The 21,014-nt window shown below is 38.5% G+C and overlaps 1 protein-coding gene across 6 annotated transcripts in view; it reads right to left on the minus strand.

The window, feature by feature from the left end:
- Positions 1–17,217, minus strand: part of LOC146475705 (uncharacterized) — a 22,604-nt gene extending 5,387 nt beyond the window's left edge. Inside the window, exons 1-2 of one of the 6 annotated variants that reach the window (XM_085115423.1) lie at positions 16,948–17,217; positions 711–892 (exon numbers count right to left, since the gene is read on the minus strand). In XM_085115423.1, coding sequence (XP_084971549.1) covers positions 711–892; positions 16,948–16,998 — 233 coding nt within the window. In that variant the 5' untranslated portion in view covers positions 16,999–17,217. Of the gene's footprint in view, positions 1–710; positions 893–3,415; positions 3,947–5,665; positions 5,920–7,128; positions 7,327–10,334; positions 10,493–13,382; positions 13,441–16,947 lie in introns of those variants that run through there. The other 5 variants (XM_085115422.1, XM_085115420.1, XM_085115421.1 and 2 more) reach the window with 5 other exon arrangements.
- Between the last annotated feature and the right edge of the window lie 3,797 nt (positions 17,218–21,014).

The raw sequence follows: 21,014 nt of genomic DNA on the forward strand, positions 1-21,014 counted from the left end.
TTCCCGTCGTCGATGCTTAAAGTCTCTAATAATTCAAAGTCGGCAGCAAACTGGCGGTTCCAGCGTTGAATTTGCCTCTGATCCAGACTCAAATGTAATTGATTTTGGCAATGGAAGTGATTTCTACAACGACATGGTTCCGAAGGATCTGCACAAGGCAACCATTCTGAAGAAGATGGCGATCGCGATCGAACTTTGATCGAAAACCACGAAAACAGTGGAATCACGTGGTCGAGGTCGTGAAGTATTGAAGGGGATATTAAACGTGGAAGAGTAGGTCAGAAGGAGGGCAGGTATGTTTTCTTCGATGCTCAATCTAGGCGAACCACATAGTGTAATATTTTATCTGTAAAGGTGATATTTTTTTGCCAAATTTGAAACTTATTACAATTCAAAATGGCCGCCGATTAGTGGCCGGTTGTTGGGGGTGGGTGGTGGAAGGGCTTATGACTGTTGTAACAGAGGGAAAGCAGTTCTGGATAGATTTGGAAGAACATATTCTAAGCATTCAATTTGTAAGTGCAGTGAGGAAGAAATCATTGTTATATTTATTATTTTTTGACTGCACTGTGGGACGTATTTGAACATTTGTCCCCTCACTGGGGCATTTGCCGGTTTTTTATTTCGAAACCTCCTAATGCCCAGGGATCAACCCAGGGGTAGGGGGGTGGTCACTGCTGGTAAAAGCTTGAATGGTTTAAGATACTTACAGTGTACATCGTTCCATATCTGAAGCGTTTGAGTAGTCATAGCCTGGCCAACATGCTTGACATTCTGTGTCAACTTTTTCCCTACATTTTTCTTTGAGACCAAATCCTGGAGGGCATGTGGAACATGGCTGACAGGATGTGCCATTCCAAAAGTGACTAACGGGGCAGTTAGTGGCTGCCAACTGCAAAATAACATGTTATTAATTTTAAAACTGGATCATTAAATAATGCAATTTCAGAGTTTTGATTGGATAAGTAACCATCAACCTCATATCATGCCTGAGAGATAGTGGCCACGACATTGTCTTCTGGTCTTTCTTGCACAATGAAATCAGTAGGCTCTAGCAGCATGTCACAACAAGTTTGTTTGAAGAGGACCCACCTTGTCTGGGGTACTGTACTCACCGTAGTGGGGAGGGGTTATTGAAGACACTACCTATCTCCTGAAGGGACTACCCTGAGCTTTATAACTAAATAAAGGTGTCTGTCTGTCATGAATACTACTGACAAAGTTTTATTGGTTTTTGACACAGAATTATTCAGCTAGCAAGAGACAGCATCTCTAGATAAATGAGGAGAGTGAAGCTTGATCCCATGGTCATTTTTTACTGCTGGATAGAGAGGTGGCTATACAATAAAGACAGCATCTTTTCAGGTTGAGGGAGGGGATTGCAGGCAGAGACCAGGTTTGGTGAGTACTGTTCAATACTGAGTAGTTGTGACTATTTCCCTAGGCAAAGCTTCACGATTCAAGAACGTTTTTGCTACTCACTATATTGTGAGCAGCCTATCCAATAAGACTACACCATCAGGGATAGATACTTAGTAGATTTATAGTGATTCTAATTCCCTAGGCAATCACGTGGAAGGCAGCGATGGTCTCAGAATTAGTACGGAAGTAAAGAACTAGATTTGAGGCCAGTAAGCGGTATTAAAGCACGCTTTTGTGGTAAATAACGCCGTCTGCGACTCTTCAGACAATAGTTACTTAAAGGCAGTGACCTTAGTGTCATATTTTTTCGAAGTCTCCTTGGGTGGCATAAAGGAATCCGTGGCACTTCAAATGAAACGTGATAGTTGGTAATGTTTGCCTTAATCTGATAGCCGTTGTTCCTTGGCAAGCGGGTGATAAGAGCTATCACTTGAAGTCTTTAAGACCTTTTAACCCACTCAAATACAAGAGCATTCATTTAGCAGTTAACACAGATAAATTTCATTCTCCAGTCCTCCGTACTAAACCCACAACAAAACAATAGTACGATAAAGTGCCCCTTGTGGTAGCTGTTGTTTGCATCAAAGTAACCCTCAAATGATTTCTTCATATGTCACCGCTGGTTTGTATGGATGTTCAGCCACCCAGTTTTAACCGTAGTTAGTATGGTTTGACACAGGGTTCGGATTAGAATTTCTCATTTTGGACCGAATTCGCTTTTTCACTATAAAAAAGTTTAGACTTGAGAAGAACCTAGCCCCAGCTGATTTCGTATTAATGCAGAACGTTTATGATGAGTTGTTAATTGTTTATCTTCCCAACCTGTCTGTACCTACTCAAAATTTCTATACCAATATTAGATAGGATTTAGGAATCACTGAGTTTAAAGGGGATAAACTAAGTAGACGAAGAATAAAAAGATAAAGATTGCTTTCAGTATAGAAATGGGTGGTCCCTTATGTGACAGGTAAAACGGAATTGACAAGACTTTCTCTTAACAAAACTCACTGAAATGTATGCCACTGATTAACAAAAAAGAAAGACTAGAATGTCGGAGAAACACGATATGCTGGGCTTGTGTTGACCATTTTTGAAACAGACAGTTTTTGTTTCAATCATAAACACATGTTTAAATTTGCGAAATCCAAGCGCCAGGTGGGCGAGGCGGTCAACTTAAAATACTCGCTTTGTCTGCAAATTAGAGGTAGCTGACTACATTAGAGACCAATGCCGGTAATTTTTTTTTTAAAAATGTTTATGATAACGCAACAAAATAAATGTTACAATAATATCACCCTGATGGGGTGAGGAAAAACTAGCCATCATTAATTTTATTTAGAACTGCAGTGTTATAATAGATTCCTTGTTAAACCAGTGCAGGCCTAAGTACATTTTATACGCTAAATAAATGCAACGAGATGGCGTGCCCGATATTTATTTGTTAAATCTCAAGTGATAAGCTTTGTCTCAAAACTATGGCGCGTTCGACTTCATGTACTGAACAGTGAATGACCGTCAAAAGTTGAAATTTCAGTTCTTTTTCAGCGATAATTAGTTGAACATTAGAACTTTTCGCAAGTTGTTTGATTAACTGAAAATTGTTTACAAACACCATTTAACAAACAGTGCTTAAAATATTGAACTCAATGGCCTTTTAAAACGTTTGTATATAGATGTGCAGACAAAGCCTCTTCAGATAAGCTGAACAGCTTACTTGCTCGCAATACCATTGAAAGAACGTACACGCGACCTGTCTAAATCGTTCGGACTGATGAAAACTGATTAAAGCAAGCAGTTCATGTAGACTCGGGAAAGTATTGCTTCCGAGCTATCTTTAAAATGGCCAGACTAAAGAATTCCGTAATTGCCGGGAGCTCGTAAACAAACTTAACCACATTCAATATCTCAATGTTTTAAAACTGTATACAAGACTCTTAGCTCCTACAAGGCAGGGTTTCTTAAAGACAAACTACAAAAGTGGATTTAAACTTACCACCATAATTGAAAGAAAACATAGCCAAGTCAATGGCAACGGCATGGCTCTAAACCCTTCTGATCAAAAGTGCTCAAGGCAAACTTGATCAAACTTGTGGAAAGAAAAATAGATAGAAAGAAAGGAACACCGGATTTCCGCTGATATCAATCATTTGAGCCGATTATCGGCGACAATTTGGTGATAATGGGGTGCTTAATTTGCTTACACATATCTAGCCTTTAGGCACTGCTTGAGTCATGCCACGAGTTCTAATTTCAGTCACATTGTGGACGAAACCCTAAAGTATGATCGGATTTAAATGATAGCTTATACAAACTGTGGATACCGCTTCTTCTCCACCTCTCTTGGGCAGTATAGGCGTTCGTGATTGCTTCCTAAGTTTCTGTTTGTATGCTTGCACCACACGGCTTGTTTTTGACTGAGTCATGACCCTGTATCTATACAATAACAAATTGTCGGCGGCATTTGATTTTCATCAACACGAAAAGCTCTGGCTCGCACTATGAGATATTTAGATGGTTACTCGAGTGCCGCGAAGAAGTATCGGAGATAAGAAACCTAAACATTTACTTTTACAAAAGCCAATTTTGTTTCACTTTGTTATTATCACCCAGATAATTTACAGTACGACACGGTGCTCGTTTGATATCTTCTAGGGTGGTCTCTGAATTGAAACTGTGCATGCAGGAGGCTCATTCAGCCTCTTCACCCCAATGTATTCATGCTTTAAATTGGTAAGTTGATTGATTTTTCGAGCCTAACGTTTAACAGCAGCATGTACAGGAAAGTACTTGATCCGTAGCATTTATTGGCGCATTTGATCATATGCACATGTTAATTTGCGTCATACAAATATTTAAAAATATTATTATTATTATTCATGTGAATGGCCACACCTCACAGGGTTTTCAAACTTAAAAATTGTACAGCATAATCAATACTAAGACGGTAAAAAAACTGACCGGTTGTTTTGGCATTAAGTAATCTCGTCCAAATGCTTAAACATGCTTTAAATAGCCCCACGTATAGCTTTCATTAAAACGGCAACCGAGGTCTCGAAATATCCTTTTAAAAATCTCTGAAGGTTAGACTAGGGATGGCTTTGTAAATACACTCCTGGTATGATTTTAAGCGGGAGGTTTCTGAAATATTTCAGTTCAGACCCTCAAATTAACGCTGAACTAAAGCATACGGCAAGTTGCAGGAGATTAAAAAGTGAACTTTTGACAAAATGTTCAAACGACAATTGAAGACCCATTGAAGGTTAACAAATAAAAAAGTTGCTTTGAAAGCATAAAATGGCGTGGCATGTACACATGTACAATAGCTTTCGTATCTCGTCTTTGCCTAGTAAGACGAAAAGCTGCGGACAAATAATCAGTGCCTATCCAGTGAAACAGAAATCTTAACATGCCATGCACCCGAGGAAGTAAAATGCAACTTCTCGTGCAATGCTTCACGAATTCGTCCTTTACATCCTTTTTAATTTCCGGAACGTCTGAATTCTCAAAGCCTATCGAGATGCAATCCATTTCTTTTATTTCCGATTGCAAAGGGACTCTTTTCAAGTTCTCAGCTTGTAATATTAAACATATATCAATGTTATAGAATATTTTTTGATCAATTATCTCATAGTTCTTAAAGCAACAGTACTAACTATTTTGGGAATTAGAACATAAATCTTCTCAAAGATTATCGCGCATTGAATGCTAAAATAATCCCTGCAGGCATACAGACTATTTGAAAAGGGCAACGGAAAAAAAAATCATAAAGAATATTTCCCGTAAGAAAGTTGTTTGAATATGACAGCCATTTTATCTCGTGATACATCGCCAATCATCTCAATACTTACATTGGTACAATTTTCTCAACGGATACCCTAAAAAAGAATTTCAACGAGTGTATCTTTTATGTCCGCAAACATTTCATTTCGGTTCAATAAATCCACATGTTTCAACGGCAATCATGGTTCATTAACTGATAGGTATTCTAACCTTTTTATATCCTGAAGTGGAGTGCCACTAAAGTAGAAATTGAAGACACATTTTAAGAAGGAATAGCATCGAGAAAAATTCACCGACTTCAGTAGCTTTCAATTTAGCCATGGGATTAACATCTTAAATCCTGAAAACTCGAAAAGTCGAAGCACGTTCCATGAGATTAGCTTGGATGGTTACGTACGCGTTGAACGCCTTTTCAGTCCTGCCATGATCAAAGACAAAGTATAAAAACATTATGGTTACATACCGATAATGTAAGAATCGCTAGCAAAAACGTCAGAATCAAGATAGACATGATGCTTCTCTTTAAAAATCCCGTCAGCTCTCTATGCCGATGTGCCTTGGAGTGCGATGCCGAGTGACTGATGAACTTTGGTTGCTTCCGGCGATCATGACGTGGCAAACGTGCTTTGCAAGAAACCGGCCAGTTGACCAATCGGCTGCTCAAAATTAGGGGAAACCCCTTTCTATTTGGAGTCGAGAGATTACTATCGTGTAAAGCATGTCACGAAATGTTTAGTTTGTTTTGCTCATAACATAAATGTTTGAAATGCTCTCATGAAAACTTGCACGATTTACACAGGTTCATCATAGCTTTGTTCTCAACAAATCTTTTTTTTAACAACACTGAGTAAAGGATTTTAAACGGAATTGTTCGTCATATATCTTTATACAAGCGACCTGTAACAGTGACCTCTTCAAATGTTAATTATCTTTGTTCGAAATTCGTTTCTTTCATTTGGCCGGCGGCTTGATGATGAACCAAGTATTGAAAGGTTTGAGAGCCAAGTCGAATTTTGATCACTGAAGGAGGGGGAACACATGGTTGAGAGAGCCAGGCCCACTAGTTGTATGTGAACAGAGAGTTGTATTTGTACAAGTGAAAATTCAGTCTCTTTTGGAGAAACATTCCATACGTTTTTGGCCAAGAAAAGGTCAACTGATTAATATGGTGATTTCGTCACGATATAAAATATCGTTTGCACGATTCACCAAAATCTCTGGTTTAAAAATATTGTAGTTCTTTTTAAGCGTTGAAAAAGCTTTTTAAAACTAAGTACTCGATTAAAAAAACATAAAGAAACCATTTGGATCATGTTGCAGTTATCCAAGTATTATGACTGATAATATTGATCAAATAACTTTAACCGTAGACGACGCAAAAATAAACATCGGAACGGCTTATTCCCAGTAGCTTCCGTACTCAGACATTTCTTCCGACTACGGATGTTCTTAAGAAACATTTCGTTTTGAAAGAAAGATCTTATCTGAAGGTGGAATGCATGCTATTCCACAAGTAGACTAGTCGATGACACGATGTCACAATAGCTATTTTGCGTTAGTTCTAATATGACTTGTATGAAGACTCTAAAACAAAATTTCAAAATGAGACCCACGACTCTAGTCTTAGCAGCCATAAGCCAAAAATATGCTATATTTTAGCCGCTCCTACAGGAACGTGAGAAAGCTTCTATAGAAGCCGCGCCCTGTAGCTTAAAGTTCCACGTGTCATGATAATTTAAATAGTATTCTTCTGTTTGATATGTACTGAAATGGAGTCATATTTCTAATTTTCGAGTTTAAGCCCAAAGGAACTGTTTACCCGAGATCAGAAACTTTCCTAAGTAGTCAAGTTATTTTAGTTCAGTAGCACATGATGTACCAAAGATGCAAGAGAAGGCTGACGAAACTCACTTCACACTTGCTTACCGTCAGTCCACAGAACCATGTCGACTGCATTAGAAAGGCTATTAACAGCGCTATCATTATGGTCCGGCTTGAACAGTCCACACTGATAATCGCTAGAACTGAGAACACTCGAGCTTGCTATAAAGTTTTTGATAACTGATTCAAAACCGGCTTGGCTACAATGTAATGCTCTTCAGTCTGCCAACGAACAATTCGCAAAGATAATTATTGGTCTGTGTCAGTTGATTGACATTTCTAGGGTTGAATTTCTGCAATTTCTGCTGAGTAGGCATATTTGTTAAACCTTACCGTCACGAATTATCAAAATTTAATACTGTTCTGTAATCATCCTTGACCTTTTCCATTACTCTTCCATTTCGAAAATAGAAGGCAAATTGTGTAAATAAGCAGGAGTATTTTTAAAATAATTGGTTTTTGATGGCATAACGACTCACGTTTTCACTCTATTAAAGCATGAAACAAAACCATACAATTAAAATTTTCCGAATTGTTCAGAATTCTTCCGTGCCGAGACAACAATTGCACGCTCGTTTAATGTTTATATCCCAGAACTCTGGTTTTTCTGTGTTTTCCAACATCGTAGCCGAACGATGTGTTAATTGCTGTTGTTATTGACAATTTCAAGTTGAAAGGTCGCCATAAATCGGAGGCAGATTGTAAAACGTTGAGCAATCCGCTCAAAGTGGACACCAATTATGGAAGAAGGCGGACTCTACAACAGCACGAGAACATATTTTTAGTCGTAACTCACCTGAATGAAACGTCACTTCCGTTATGGCAAAAAAAAAAGAGAAAAGCATCAGACCAGTACCACGTGATCACTCTATTGTAAGGAAATGCAACTCTTTAATTTTCAAGCGAACATTGTATGTCAGAGCAAAACTGAGTGAGAGCGGTCTTTTCACTCACAAGAGGACAACTGCTGTCAGAGAATTGAAACGATAGAGTATAAATGAAACTGGATGAAAATATAACAGGCTTCTCGAGTCAAACTAGATTGTTTTCTTTTTCGGCAACGCGAAAGCATAAATTACAAACTGATTGGCATTTTTCCAGAGGACAAGGAACTAAATACTACTTCCTCGGCCGTTGAGGAAGTTGTAAAAAGTTTATTTGTTTTGGGACGTACACCGTCGGATGATCAGAAATTTTTCCTCGAATCGTTTTATCTGCATACCATGGTTAAAGATTTTTTGTGCTCAGTTCGGAAAACTCCTCACAGAACCATGCCTGTATGATGACTACGGTGCCCTATTAATTTATCTCGCCAAATTATCGGTATTAAAAAATTAAACATTAAAAGGGAAGTCTTATTAGTCCTCTTTATCGGTTTGCCATGCCGAATTTTAACCTTTCTGCCCCTAATCGAAACTTATTCACCGATGCGAAAAGATTGTCGCAAATAAAATCTTTCTTAACCTGTATAGCGATTTTGCGTTTGTTCTAACATGACTTGTATGAAGAAGACTCTTAAAGCAAAATTTCAAATTGAGACCCAGGGTACTTCTGTTGGTAGCCATAAGCGAAAACTATGCTATATTTTAGCCGCTCTTACAGGAACGTGAGATAGCTTTCATAGAAGCCGCGCCCTATAATAGCTAAATTCTACGTGTTATGATAATTCAGATGTATTGAAATGAGGCCATATTTCTGATATTCGATTTTAAGCCCGAAGGAACTGTATACCCGAGATCAGAAACTTTGGTAAGTAGTCAAGTTATTTTAGTTCAGTAGCACAAGGTGTACCCCAGAGTCAAGAAAAGGTTGACGAAAATCACTTCACTCTTGCTTACCGTCAGTCCACAGAACCATGTCGACTGCATTAGAAAGGCTATTGACAGCGCTATCATTATGTTCCGGCTTGAACAGTCTACACTGATAATCGCTATGACTGAGAACACTCGAGCTTGCTATAAAGTTTTTGATAAATGATACAAAACCGGCTCGGCTACAATGTAATGTTCTTCTCTCTGCCATCGAACAATCCACAAAGATAATTATTGGTCTTTGTGCAAGAACTTCTGTTGTCAGTTGATTGACATTTCTAGGGTTGAATTTCGGCAATTTCTGCTGAGTAGGCATATTTTTTAATCCTTACGGTCACGAATTACCATAATTTTATATTGTTCTGTAATCACCCCTGACCTTTTCTATCACTCTTTCAGTTCGAAAATAGAAGGCAAATTGTGTAAATAAGCAGTAGTTTTTAAATAATTGTTTTCTGATGGCACAAACGACTCACGTTTTAACTCTAAGCAAGAAACGAAACCATATAATTAATAGTCTTCTGTGCCGGGACAACAATTGCACGCTCGTTTAATGTTTATATCCCAGAGTTCTTGTTTTCTGTGTTTTCCAACATCGTAGCTGAACGATGTGTTAATTGCTGTTTTTATTGCCAATTTCAAGTTAAATGGTCGCCATAAACCGGAGACAGAACAAAGTGAACACCAGTTATGGAGGGCGCCAGCTTGGATGGTCCGCACCGAATTTCATTAAGTATCAAAAACTTAACACTCTTTAAGACGAAGTTACACTAGGCAATTTTTCTTGCAACTTGTCTCGCAATTTCGTTGCACCGTTGCGACACAAGTTGCCCGGATCGTTGCTTGGTGTAACATGGCCTGAAATGAACATGTCTTCGCAACGTTTTTGTTGCGGTCACCGTTGCACGAAGTAGATTTCAGCTTGCGATGCTTATATTGTAGTGGGAGTAACTTTAGCTGAAAACCGGTACAAAATGGTAATCATACATAAAATCACAAAGCTTGCAAGATAATTTCTGTTCTCTCTACACTGTAGATGATCAGAAATTTCTCCTCGAATTTTATCTGCATACCGTCGTTAAAGATTTAACTTTTGTGCTCAGTTCAGAAAGCTCCTCACACGGAACCATGCGTTTGGTGCCCTATTTATTTATCTCGCCAAATTATCGGTATTAAAAAATGACACATTAAAAGCGAAGTCTTATCAGTCCTCTTTATCAGTTTTCCCCACCGAATTTTTACCTTTCTGTCACTATTAATAAATCGAAACTTATTTTAACGCGAGCACAATTATTTTGATGCGAATGTTCTTAAAATTGGTTTCACTTAGTGAAATGCTAAACACTGCTTGGGAAGGGCGAGTTGGGTCGTGCGACTTCAGATATTCACGTTTGTGGTTTAAGTATAACTATGTTTGACCAAAACGGACACCAAACTTACCGTTTCTGCCCCAATGCCAATCAAAACCAATAACAGAAACTTTGTTAACATAGTTGTCGACTGTCGCTGAATAAAATGCATTGCTGTAGTGAAGAATGATCAAGTAAATCGAGATTCCACTGAAATCGTGTAATACTGCATGAAACATGTGCACGCTTCTGAACTTTGGAACTGCAGCAATGCTGTCACTCATCAAGTACACAATGCATCGACCAATGAGAAACAACTTGACTTTAGCGATTTTTCTTGAGGGGAGGGGGCGACTGTACACAGGCTACTTGACTTTATGGAAATTGCATTCGTTAAGGGAACAAGCCCGGGCTTGTTATCTTCATGCGGTGAAGTTAGATGAAAAATCGGCAAAGTGATACACTCAGCGTCACTGTAGTTGGGAAAACGTTGATATCTTTAGTCAAGCCTATCCAAAGTAATAAACTTGGCATGTTGACGGTCTTTATCGATCTTAATCTGAGAGCGCACAACTCAGTGTTTACCGTGACACATTGTTTATGATGTCAAACAAACTTTACTTATGAAACAACAATGGTTAGGAAAGACCACGCTAGCTCGAAATGGTAGTCATAATAATCAAAACATTTCTTAGGATTCAAACTGGTGAGAAAATTAAGCCTCGGTATTCTTTGGCGTCCAGCTAAGTCAAGTGAAGTCAAGTGTTGTTCAAGTTTTTCCGGAATTTTACTTTAAGTTTTTTCTCTTCTTTGTTCTTTCCTTTTTGGTGCATTGAATATTGCGTCGAAGGAGGTCGAAACGTGTCGCCGACAAACAAATAATTCAAACAATAGATTAGCATGGACTATTTTTCCTGTTCTTTTGCCATACGGCGTTTTAATAGCTGATTGTTGTGCCGGGGGGCTTAAAATTGTAAACATTGACAACCACCTAGATAGCTTATTCTAATATTTAAAAGATAGCCAGCAGAAAAGTCAGTAAACCAAGCAAGCTCACAATGTTAGGTCACAAAAGTTGTTCATGTACCCATATAATGTAAATGTAAATGTAATTTATTTACACACGAAGCACCAAAGAGCTCTAGGAACTCTAGGTGTCCTTACGTTTCAGGTCGAATTGGAATTTGAAGATGTTGGTTTTTGTGGAGGAAGGAAAACCGGAGTACCCAGATAAAATCCCTCGGAGCAAGGACGAGAACCAACAACAAACTCAACCCACATATCCTTGCTCCCAAATATTAAAAAAAAAAATACCAAAGATGTTTTTACATGTTTGTTTTGCACCATTTTAGCTGCTGTAAATGTCGGAATGTCGTCAAATCTCGCAATATCGAGAATGGGGCTTACATTGCTTACAACCTTTTCCGCCTAATTTATTATAACCGTTCCGGTCGGTCATTTTTTGCAATATAGAATCGGTTTGAAGTAAGAAGCCATGAAATCGCTTTTCCGTAGCGAAGCCCTTGTTTTTTTTCCTTCTTTTTTTATTTCCTAAAATATTATTTCTTGTTGCTTTGAACTGTTGAATTCGTTTGGCGAAAGAACAGGAAAAATACTCCATGCCAATCTATTGTTTGAATTATTTGCTTGTCGGCGACACATTGAAATAAGTTCAACCACCTTCGACGCAATATTAAATGGGCCATAAAGGAAAGAACAAAGAAGAGAAAAAACTTAAAGCAAAATTGCGGAAAAATATGAGCAACACTTGACCCCATTTGTCAAAGCTGGACGACAAAGGATACCGAGGCTTAATTTTCGCACCAGTTTGAGTGAGCGAGCGCGGTCTTTCCTAACCGGGATAGAGTGATAGGCATTTTGGAGGACATTTTGTTCTGCTATAACAAGAAAGGAATATTTAACAGATGCAAAAATAGAAAGTGTTTAATTTTTCATAAACACGAGATTTCGTGAAAGAATTTAGCTTGTGTAAAATATTTCACGAGAGGCAGACATTCAAAAATAATATGCATAGTATGATAAGAATACATTCAGTAATTTCGAGACGCCAATATATAAAATTTGTATAAAATAAACATTGAAAGCTAGGGTCTCGGTCTGGGATGTTTACAGTGTTTCTTCTTAGCTATTTTCTTGGAACATCAAAATTCCAGATACATTTCTAACTAATGTTGTTATTCAGAAACATTTTAAAATGTTCAATTTTTTTTTCAAATGCCGGACCACATATAAGATCTTATCTGAAGGCGTAGGTCTTTTTGTTAAATGGCGGCTGTTAAATTATTCTTTTATTTTCACGAAAATTAGCGTTACTAGCCTCGTTAGCTTGTGCAAAATTCATTGAAAATTTTCCTCGAGAATGAAGTTAGAAGGACTTGGTAACATATATCGAAAAGAATAATAAATCGGCCGCCATTCATGGAAAAGGCCTTGTTTGCTATGATGTTTCGCTTTATACATTTTCACACATCGCGCAGAACCATCCAAGGGCATAAATAGCTGCAAATAAAAATATCCCGCACTTGCCCAGCTTTGTGATTTTAGTTCCACAAGTTGTAGAGTTTCTTAAATGATCGGCTGGAACGAAACCGTTTAAAGGACGTCGCTACTGGACACAGCAGAAAACGGAAACTTACGTTTAGCTGTCCTTTAGCTCTTGAAAAAAGCCACTCCCTAAAGTCCACCTGCTTTTCATGTAAAGGAATATAATCTTCCAGTTCGAAATGTAAACAGAGCAACCACCGCTAGAGTTTAAACTCGAATAATTGCTACCCTAATGGGGCATTTCAGTTTATTTGTTCGTCAATCTTCGATCGAGAGAGGAAAACGAGAAATAACGATTGGTTCGTGACTCTCAGTCAAGATTTTAACACATCAGAGAGAGCTTGCGCCTCCTTCCTTGATAATGACAGAGCTCGGCTGTTCAATAGCAAACCGGAGTCGGATCGGATCATTGCTACTGATTTTATTGACAAACCCTGAAGTCGGAGACAAGAATAATAAGGAACGAGGCTTACAATTTTCGTAGTTTGGTCGCCGTATGTTTTTGTCGTTTATATTGAAGCTCTCAAGAAAAGACTGAACTGAATATTCATAGCAGTGGTTATGTATAACTTACCGTTGATCCAAACAATGTGAATTGGAAGAGAAATACTTTTAACAGCGCCATCATTCTGTATGAGAAATTTTTTAAATCCTCACTCAACTAAAACGGGTAGTAGCCGTGCACGGTTTGCAAACAACGTTCTAGAATCCTGTTCTAGAACTGCTTTAATCATCGTTATGATTGACGCTTTTAAGTGCTTTTGTCCCGATTTCTGCTGAGTAATCACATTTTTTTCCGCATGTCAATCTATGGACAATACTTGTGTTACGCAACTTCTATAGTTTATCTTTGGAAAAACCTCACACTTAACTCTCTATGAAATTTTAAGAAAGAGTGTGTGACTGTAAACGAGTTTCAGGTTGAAAGATCACCATCAATCGGAGACAGATTGATTAACCATGACACCTCTCCATGGCTGATGAGCAATATACTTCGCCGGGTTGTTAAGTCGACAGCTATCACAAATTTCACCTTTTTTGTGGGATTTTTTGTAATGCTGTCACCTCTCTATAAAAAGGGACATAACCAGGACCAAATTTTACTTGTCTCTGTGACTTAACTGCCGTTATGGTGGACAATTCTTTGAAGCGGGTAAAAAAGGCTTGAGGGTACCCTCATTACAGCGAGTATAGCATACATTACAGAGCCTTTGTTTATTCTGTGGATACCAAAACCAAAGGAACCATATTTCAATTACTTTAGTGACAGTGATCAAGAATTTAAATATCACATGTAAAATGCCATCGCAGAAGATTTCACCTTCTTTTGCGAATTTCTTTTTAAATGCTGATACCACTTTGTAAAGAAGAATATCATCAGGACCAAATTTTGCCGGCTTGTGTCTGTGACTGAACCTTCTTTAAGGTGGACAAGTTTTTGAAGTGGGTAGATAATTCGAGTGTGGGGATAGATAATCGTTCAGTAAGAAAATAGAAGACAAATTGTTTGTAGGTAAAAAACAATGTAAATAACGAGAATGATGTGTTAATCAGTAAATGACACAGGCATACTCGGAAAAAAATCCTAGTGTTCCTAACAGGAGTCCATCGCGAACCTTTGACCCTCCGATTACTAGTTCGGATGCAGCACGTCACTTTTTCATGTATGGTGACCTGCAGTTTGGATTTTCGCAGGTGTTTTTTGTGGGAGTAGTTATTGCCTTTTGATGCCACAAACAACTCAAGGACTGTTTTTGTTCCGCGCACCAATTACCCGGTCGTTTATAATGTTTATATCGAAGAGCTTTTGTTTTCTATGTACTCCAAAATCACAGCTGTTTTAATTGGCAGTTTCAAGTTGAAAGATCGCCATAATCCGGAGACAAGTTTTAAAAAGTTGAACAACTCTCTCTTAAAGTGGACACAAACAGAAGGCGCCAGTGTTTTTGGTCCCACCGAATTTTACTTGGACATATATGCGGGTAGCCGTAAGATAGAGCTGTGGGCAGAAGGGAGCAGCTCGCCTTATCGCAGAGCTTTTGATTTTCTGAGAAAAAAAGTGTATTATAAACTGTAGGCAAATTTAATAACGTCTTTTGTCATTTCTTGTCATTTTTGAAATAACATCTGTTGTCATTTCTTGCTTGAGGGAGCAGCTCGCCTCATCGCAGAACTCAGTTTGTTTTTCTGAGCATCTCAAACCCACAGGACACCGTGTGGTAATTTCTTTTATTAACAGTTTTCTAAAAAAGTCTATTATAAACTGTAGGCAAATTTAATAACATCCATTGTCATTCCTTCTTTGTTTTCCCCACCTACCGTGCATTAAAATGGTTCGACTTTTCACTGATTAACAGACTCGTCTGATGCTTTTGTACTGTGCCGTTCAACGTATCATTCTAACCCAAGGAAGTAGCATTCTTTAATTTCCATGCGAACATTGAATGATGACTTTTCCTTAGATGAAAACTACTAAGCCGTACTTTCCTGTGGAGCTGATTATCAAATTCAACTAGACAGTTCTACCTTTTGACTCTGTGGATGAAATCAGTGAAGTGAACAGTTATGACATTGACGTGGATTTTCTATGGCTTTTGAGACCTCAGTGATTTGTTTGAGGAGCTAAGACCCCGATTATGTATTTTTTAAAAACTGCTATTATTTCTTCACGTAGAAGTCGATTGCGCAAACAGGAAATGAGTGGGAAGGGGATTCCCCTACTCTCAAAAAAGTGAAAGTCATTCAGCTACATTTTCACTTGATAAACATTTTAGATCAGGTTTGGGTAAGGTTTGGACTTTTTTTTAAAGGTAACACAATTCAGTTTTCGTGATGTACAGGTCCAATAAAATTCTAAAGAGCTTTGTCCTATCTGTGGTTTTTCATCTATGATTTCTGGATCGCGTGATTTGACGACAGCAACTAATGGGGCAAAACAAGCACGCGATTTACATCTTTAGCATTTTAATAATACCTTAGATGAACAACTTTTGTGACCTCTTTTTGTAACATGCTTCAGGGGTTTTGCATGTGCCGTAAAACGTGATTATTCTACCGTACAGGAGTACAACTCTTTAATTTTCTTGCAAACGTTGAATGATGACTTTTAAACTAAAGTGTCAGAACAAACTGAGCTAAGGGAGCTTTTCACCCACAAAAGGTTAACTATGCTGTAAAAGGATTGAAGCGATAGAGTATTAAGGTAATTCCGTGAAAATACTGTAGCAGGCTGCTCGACCCAAACTGGATTGTTTAGTCTAACAATGAGAATTCAAAAACCACAAGCGGATCAACACGTTTCCTGAGGGCAAGGTACTAAAAGCAGTGCACGCTTTTACGTCAACAGAGAAAACCGCCTAGACGTATAAACCTTTGATATTACCGCTGGAGTCAGCCTCAAAAAAGGGCATGGATTTTAGTTAACGTGCTGATAGTGTTCACGCTGGGCTAATCATGCATAAAGGCCCAAAACTTGTCATGTAATTTTGGAGCTCTCAATACCGTAGATTATATATAAAAAAATTTCCAGGAATTTTACCAGCACACCATGCGCAAAGCTTTTACTTTTGTGTCCCTCATCTCGATATTTTACTCATCGCAGAACATGGATATGATGCAGGTGCAGCCCTATTAAGTTGTCTCAATAAATAATCGCTATTAATACACATTAATCTTATTAAGCGAAATCTTAGCAATTTACTAGGAGAAAAATTGAAATTCAGCTGGTCATCTGCAGCTTTTAACTGAGCTTTCTTACATTTGCATGTGAGACAGCACAAGTCAGTTTTTCTTAACTATTTAAATTAATTTATATTTATATTTATTGTCACATTTTATTACCAGGGCCCCTCTGGATAACAGCCATTTAGCTGAATAGGCCACCCTGGATAAATAAAGTTTACTTTACTTTACTTCTTATAACAGGAACAAAGCGATGTTGAGAAGAACGTCCTTAAAATGGATATTTGGCTCTGAATTCTTTGGAATTCCGAACACTGTATGCCCATCTACCTCAGGGCGAATTTGTAAAATAAATAAACTGGTTGGGAAGGAGGGGTTGGGTCGTTAATTCAACGTAACACTCACGTAAGCTTGTGGCTTGAAGTGATGTTTGGCAATGAAATGAACACCATACTTACGGTTTCTGTCCCAATACCAATCAAAACCAATAACAGAACCCTTGTAAACATAATTGCCTGTTGTCTGAATAAAATGCTTCGCTGTGGAATGGCATGAACTCAGTCAGTCCACGGAGATCGTGTACCACACAACTGCAACCAACATGTGCACGCATATATTAATGAAGGACTTTGGACCTTTACAAAGCCTCACGAATGCCTCCACTCATTTCACAATGCATCGACTAGCTTCGACCAATGAGAAACAATTTGACTTTAGGGAGAGTCCTTAAAAAGGCGCATTGTTAACGCTGCTCCAGCAAGTAATATTACTTCATTATCATAAGCTTTTCTAACGCTGTTCCAGCCAGTAATATTACTTCATTATCGTAAGCTATTTATTTTTCTTAATAATGATCATCATCAACTTGTTCACAATTAAATCCGAATTTCTAAGATGGACAATGCATGTCTTTCCGAACAGGTATTCCACCGAAATTGGAGAATCATCGATTTAAACAATCTATCCGCTGATTCAATTGTAGTTGTGAGATACAGCTTGTCCAACGAACTCTAACGAGCTGCTTGCTATCTGTGGATCGCTTGATTTGAAATTATTTGAAATTAACAGCTTAAGGGGCAAAACAAACACGATAAAACATCTTTAGTATTTTTTTGTCCTGAGTGGCTGTAGTTTAACGCATGAGTTACTGCACGCGATGAAGTCTCGTCTGCCTTCCTGCTAGTTCTTCTTCAGTGTAAATAAAGAAATAGATATGTGAACTGATTTAATATCTTCCCAAGTTCACAAATTCACAAATCATCCGAAGTGGAATCCCTTCCCGAGTTGTGTTATAACAAACAAGGATCCCTGAGAAAGAACGTCATTCTGTGATATCCAACGAAAGGAACCTTTTTTCCAGCTATTGTTTAATGGCGGGTGAAGAATAATCCGGAAAACTCAGCGAACCCGACGAATTTCTTAAAGCATTGGCTGAAACAATACTAAATAGCTTTGCTGCAGCATGCTTTACATTCGTGGCTACTGGCCAACTGGTTTCGAGGCGTTGGCTGAAGCCAAAGGCAGCAGCATTGGGATCACGTGCTCAGCAACCACTTTTTTGCACTATACTGATATATATAAAGGTTGCTCAAAGGCTGACTTTACTGTGGAAGACAAATGATGCAGTGCTCATCCAACTGCTTCATTATTCCTTTAGGCGTCGTATATCGTTCATTACGGGGCGCATTTGACCACATGAGATGGAGCTTTCAGCGTCGCTATCACCCATTAAAAAGAGATAAGAATCTTCCAGGTAAACCTTCAGTATGTTCCCTGAATAACACTGATAGATGTTGTGTAAGTCGACACGAATGATGCAAGCAAAATCGCTAGAGGTATCATTGTGAAAGCAAAGAATAACAATCCGCGATTTTGGTGTTTGTCCGCCATTGAAACGCACATCTGTGTTCCAGAGCGAGTGACGATTATCTACTCAATGTTATACATCTCAGATAACTTGGGTTAGTTGGTTGCCTTTGGAAGATGAAGAGTAAAACTAGAAAACTATTTGCTCTTTAATCGCGTCTTTTCCTCTGAGTTTCACTCTCATTTCATTTTCGCTCGCTTGAGGCTTTCCGTTCGAAAACCGCGAGCGAGCGAGCGGACAATCGCTGAAAATAAGGACTTTTTGTTAATCTGCTGCTTAGAAGAGCTCACGCGACTAGCGCTTGACTTACATTAACCAGTTTAGCGTGGCTGGGAGTTACGCTTTTATACGATAATACCGTAGCACAAGAAATACATTTTAATGTCCATTGGTGATTTAACGCACAGGCCATGTACACGACTAATCTGGTTGATCATGGTGTAACATTACTCATCACATATTTTTGCCATGGAAGTAGAAATAATAAATCCTTGCTCAAATTTTTGACAGGCTCAATCCAATGTAGCGAAGAAAATGACGAAAGTCTTCTCCCTGGATCAATCACGCTAGGAACCAATAATACCAGCCCGGCAGAGCATATGGACTTGTTTCATGTGGAGTCAGCCGTGGTGAAGAAAATCGAGTACCTTCACTTCAAGACAAGTAACCATGGAGAGATGAATTTCTACTACCTGGAATTGAAGTGACAACCTCCCATTGTATATTTGGCAATATTTTGAACATTAATTTAAAAAAAACTGGACTCTAGCTTAAGACTGTTAAAATAGTACTTCTTGTATGTGAACCATTACTAAGCCATCTTGCAGAAAAGGCGACACGTTTATTTGCAATCCTTTCTATGAAACCGTTACCTCACTAAAGGTCGTGGTTGATGCAGTGCTGATTTCACCATGATAGTCGGATCAAGCTTTTCAGTGATCTTTCGTTTGGTGGTATCGAACTCAGTAAGTGATGTTTCCATCGTAAGGTAACTTCAGTGCTCAAAGCAATCAGTACTTCTTGGGGTAAACTGCAATTTTTGCAAATTGATTGTTCATAAAAAGAGAATTTCGTGACCAGCGCCTCTTCAAGGTGAAAGTAAACAATAAATTTAGATTGCTTCAATAAAATCTAGCAGGAGGAAGACTTGTTGAATAGTTAAACTGATTCAGTGTATACGAATAGATCAGTAGGTTTCATTTCAACGTTGTCAGTGGTTTAGGATTTCAGCCAAAGTCCCATCCAATAACGACCTTAAAACACCGCTCAATGGGTCTAATAAGCCTTGTCTGATTAGGCATGCAATATAGTCAACTGTGACACCTGTTACATTTTGCAGCTGACAATATAAACAACACCAGAGGCCGTACTGAGTGCCATTCCATTTGAATGGTTGCACTTGACTATTTTATCCATATTCTTAAAAGTTAGACTAACCTTGTGAACAGCAAAATAAACGAATCCACAACTGAGGACTGAATATTTAATACTGTTCAGCTTTCATTTGAATGGCGGGCATGTACACCGTCACGATTTCAGTTCACAGTCTTAAAGAAGCATAACAAAACTGAGTACCACAATAGCATTCACTTGATGGCCACACTTAAAGATTTCTCTAAAAGACAAATTTAAAGTGCAAGTCACTTTTCTGATGAACAACACAGTGGACAGTAAGTAAGGAGATCATAATTAGTAACTTGCAACATTTGAGTGGTCGAGTAGCACCTCAGAAATTCATCTACACAGAAAACGCTGCGACGTGACTACAATTGCCTTGTACAGTAACCTCCAGTAATAATCTACATGGCAATCATTAAAGTTTTACCAAAGCAAATCAATCATTTACAATCATTTATGTTAGCCTCAAACTGGCTTTATTACATCCTGTATAGTTTTCAGTTCACGCGTGCTTCGCGCGTTTCCAGGGGGACCGTGGCAACTAGCAGAAGTCAAAGCATTTAATACAGCAGATTAAATATGTACACTTACACTGACTCAGATACTCTGGTACATAGCAGGGCTCAAACAAATCCAGCAACACGTCAAACCTCTGTGTAAAAGCAAGGAGCAGTTGTACACGTAGTCTCTAGCATGAGCGGCAGACGTACGGAACATGCCCAACGTCTACGTGAAAGACCGACAAGTGCCGATTTCCTTTCACCAACTGAGATAACGTCACTTTCCTGTTTACTTAGCTGTGACCAGATAAGCCAGTCTATATTTAGCCACCAGGCTAACTTTGCTTGGTGGATCGAGAGTTCGTTTCATTGAAAATATAGTAACTAGTTATCATAGCAGAGAAGTACGCAACTTGGTAAACGTGTTTAACACTGGAAGAGGTCGACCTGAAAAGCCTCTTATGATTAAGCTGGAACGAAAAGCGTCACATTAAGCAGCGGCATTTGTTCACGTGATCCCAAACGTGGTGGTATTTATGTTGGGATATCACGTGCGTAAACTTAAAATTGGGTAATAGTCAGATTAAGATATATAAACACATTGACATTGCATGACAATGACATTTATTTGCCTTTTTTCCCAATATATTTACAATTTATCCATAGTTTAATGTATGGCGAGGTGACCTCTAGAAACCACCAGGCTTATTTATAGTTGAGGCCTGACCTCGCACGTAACAATATGCTTACATAGATGGTG

Source organism: Pavona decussata, unplaced genomic scaffold, assembly GCF_977016875.1.
Source record: "Pavona decussata unplaced genomic scaffold, jaPavDecu1.1 SCAFFOLD_83, whole genome shotgun sequence".
In the NCBI taxonomy this organism is placed as follows: domain Eukaryota; kingdom Metazoa; phylum Cnidaria; class Anthozoa; order Scleractinia; family Agariciidae; genus Pavona; species Pavona decussata.